General features: G+C 41.7%; 1 protein-coding gene across 1 annotated transcript in view; it reads left to right on the forward strand.

Annotated features, from left to right (window-relative positions):
• The window catches only part of ubtfl (upstream binding transcription factor, like), an 11,411-nt gene extending 9,347 nt beyond the window's left edge, over positions 1 to 2,064 (forward strand). The window contains exons 14-17 of the mRNA XM_087175552.1: positions 291 to 309; positions 495 to 694; positions 925 to 1,032; positions 1,597 to 2,064. Coding sequence (XP_087031678.1) covers positions 291 to 309; positions 495 to 694; positions 925 to 1,032; positions 1,597 to 1,671 — 402 coding nt within the window. The 3' untranslated portion in view covers positions 1,672 to 2,064. The remainder of the gene's footprint in view (positions 1 to 290; positions 310 to 494; positions 695 to 924; positions 1,033 to 1,596) is intronic.
• The last annotated feature ends 871 nt before the right edge of the window (positions 2,065 to 2,935 follow it).

Here is a 2,935-nt window from a genome sequence, read left to right on the forward strand (position 1 = left end):
GCTGACTGCTAAACTATTGTTACACCTCAACAAAAGTTTTACATGTATTTTTTCTTTTACTTTTGTGATGATGATGACTGAAACGAAGTTTGTCTGCAATAAGTATCGTTATTGCAAAATTAAATAAAGTTGTAAAGTTTTCATAAAATGAAGGCGGAACCACTGGTGCAGCTGCTCGACGAACAACAGTTAGCTGTTAGCTCCTAACAGAAAGTAGAACCGGTTACCGGTCAGCTGCGCCATTAATTTATGCATTTCAGCCTGTGAGATATAATAAAATCTGTGTCCAGATGGCGGACCTTCCCTGCCGTAAACTGTTGTTAGCATGGCTAAGCTAACGTGGAATAATACTGAATGTATTTGTGCAGAATGGGTCGTCAGAACTATTTTAATCTTAATTTTATCCTTTTAAAGGAGAACCTGTACTGTCTGTAAGCTAATGTAAATTAGCATTGTTACAACAATCCTTTACAGGCTAACAGAATTAAGCTAAGTGACTCTGCAGGTTACTGGTAGTGTGTCAACTTGTTTGTTTGTTTGTTTGGTCCTTGGTCAGAAACGTCGCAGCACCACTAAAGCTCGCAGCAGCCCCGGAGCTAAAGTCCGTGTGACGGCGAAGGGGAAGGCAGTTGGTTCGAGAGCCGCAACACCGGGGGTCGGGGTGGGCAAGAGGGCCATGGCGTACCGAGCCAAGGTAACACACTACACAACTGAACAACACGTGAACACACGCTCTCTCACACACACAAACTTCACAACATGTGAACACAGAAATGAAACATAAAAATATAAAGTTGATTTCTTTTAATTAATTCAGTCCTTGTTAACTAGTCAGTGTTGGTCATCTCTAACGACCTGCTGTGATTGGTCGGTGGAGTGCGGTCTGTCAGGCTGCGCCACATAAACCTGTGTGTGTGTTTACAGCAGGATATGTCTGACACAGACGAGGAGGAAGAGAAGAGTGACTCCTCTGACTCTGATGAAGATGACGAGACGTCAGGAAGCACAGACAGCGACGATGATGATGATGAGGTGACGGCTTCAATCTGTGATTGGTTGATTGGATTAATAAAAATGATTGTGGCACTAAAACATAAATATATTACACATATATGAAGAGGTTTAAACCTTTAAGATTTATCAAATAACATGACATTTTTCAGATACAGGGATTCACTACAAATATAATCTATGAATAAATTAATGGATTATAATATATTGATTTGTTCTTTAAAACAAATTTAAGGAGCTTTTTAAGGGCTGAAAAACACTTAAATGTATCTTCTGTCCTTAAAGCCATTTCCTTTCAGGTAATAATAACTTTTAATGTTATTTGGTAAAATTTAAGTGTTTTTTTTACCCCTTAAAGACTTTAATAGAAGACTAATAGTTTTATAAACACCTGAATCTATCACAGTCAGTAACTTTAGCCTTTAACAATTCCCTTATATTAGCCACTTAAAGACCTTAATGACATTGAGTGTAAATTAATGGAGTTGTAAGGTAAAACCCAGACTCACCATGGCAACCATCTTGTAACAGCTGAGCAAACACATTCCACACGAGTTAACTTGAACTTTTTTGTGGTTTCCTCAGAACGACGACGAGGATGATGAGGATGATGAAGATCAAACGTCCTCTGAGGAATCCAGTGACTCGGACTCGGACTAGCTCCACCCTTTCTCCCTCATTGGAGAGGACAGGCTGTGCAGGCCACGCCTCCTCACGTGCCAATCATCCAGGCGGACCAATGAGAAATGGTGACATCACACCGCTGTCAGGGGGCGGAGCCTGATGGAGCATTTTGTTACTTCTGTTTGTTTCTGTTTTTTATTGAGTGTTTGTTGGTTTTTATCTGACGGACGTTTTAGCCGGGCGGAGACGGGGTGAGTTTTTTTTTTTGTTTGTTTTTGTTGACGGTGGGCGGGGTTTGTACAGAGTTTGCAGGCAGAGGGGAAGGGCCTATGGTTGTCGTTAGCTACCACTGAGGGAGGAGTCAGTGTTCATCCTCCAATCAGCCGCCTGCCTGACAAAATTATTAACAAATAAATGCACTTTTTCTCACGTGTGTTGTGATTTTTTTATGTGACAAAAACAACCACAGTCTCACCTGTGGACCAGGAAGTCAAAGACGACACAGAGCCAGGTGCGTTGGCTTCAGGTTTTATAGACATTTGAATTAATAGATTTATAGAATATAAACAAGCTTCTTCCCTCAGACGTCAGTCACCTGATACACAAATAAATAATCTGACCTTTGACCCCGACATCAATCACCCACACATTATCCTAACTGATCCTCCAGGCCTTTGGCACACATACCATGTTACCATGGTAACACTCACCCCTCCTGTCCTCCAGTCATGTGCACTCAGAGAAAACTACAGTACCCATCGTGATTTTAGAGTCCCACACATGCACCATCATAATCGTTACCACGGTTACCAAACATTATAAAAAGGGACTCCCCCCTCCCCCCCTGAAAAAAAACAAGATATGTTTGTTCATTCACACAGTGACCAATCAGATCACAGCCTGAACTCAGCCAACATTACACGTTCAAAGACCAGTTCACCTGCCGACCACGTTCCAAATCTCATCAGCTCACAAGGTCCTTGAACTCAGCACGGAGATTTAATTTAACCAAAAGAAAAGTTTGACTGAGGTCACGTCATATTTCTATCAACAGGTTTATAGATAAACATAAAGGGGAGTTAACATTCCACAGTTCCATTAAAGCTGATTCTTCTTAAAAAACTGAGCTGCATTCTCGAGCAGAAACCAAATAATAACATGAAACGTTTTAGAGACTCTGGTGGCTGCTCTGATCCAGACTGAGGGCTGATGTGGAAAGTGGTCTGACAGCAGGACGTCCTGTAGAGAGCTGTTGGTCTGAAGGTCCACCTGAAACTGATCACTGCGATCACCTGATCAC

Source organism: Seriola lalandi, unplaced genomic scaffold (genome assembly GCF_002814215.2).
Source record: "Seriola lalandi dorsalis isolate HSWRI2012SDOR001 ecotype SW California unplaced genomic scaffold, Sedor1 jcf7180002054475, whole genome shotgun sequence".
NCBI lineage: Eukaryota > Metazoa > Chordata > Actinopteri > Carangiformes > Carangidae > Seriola > Seriola lalandi.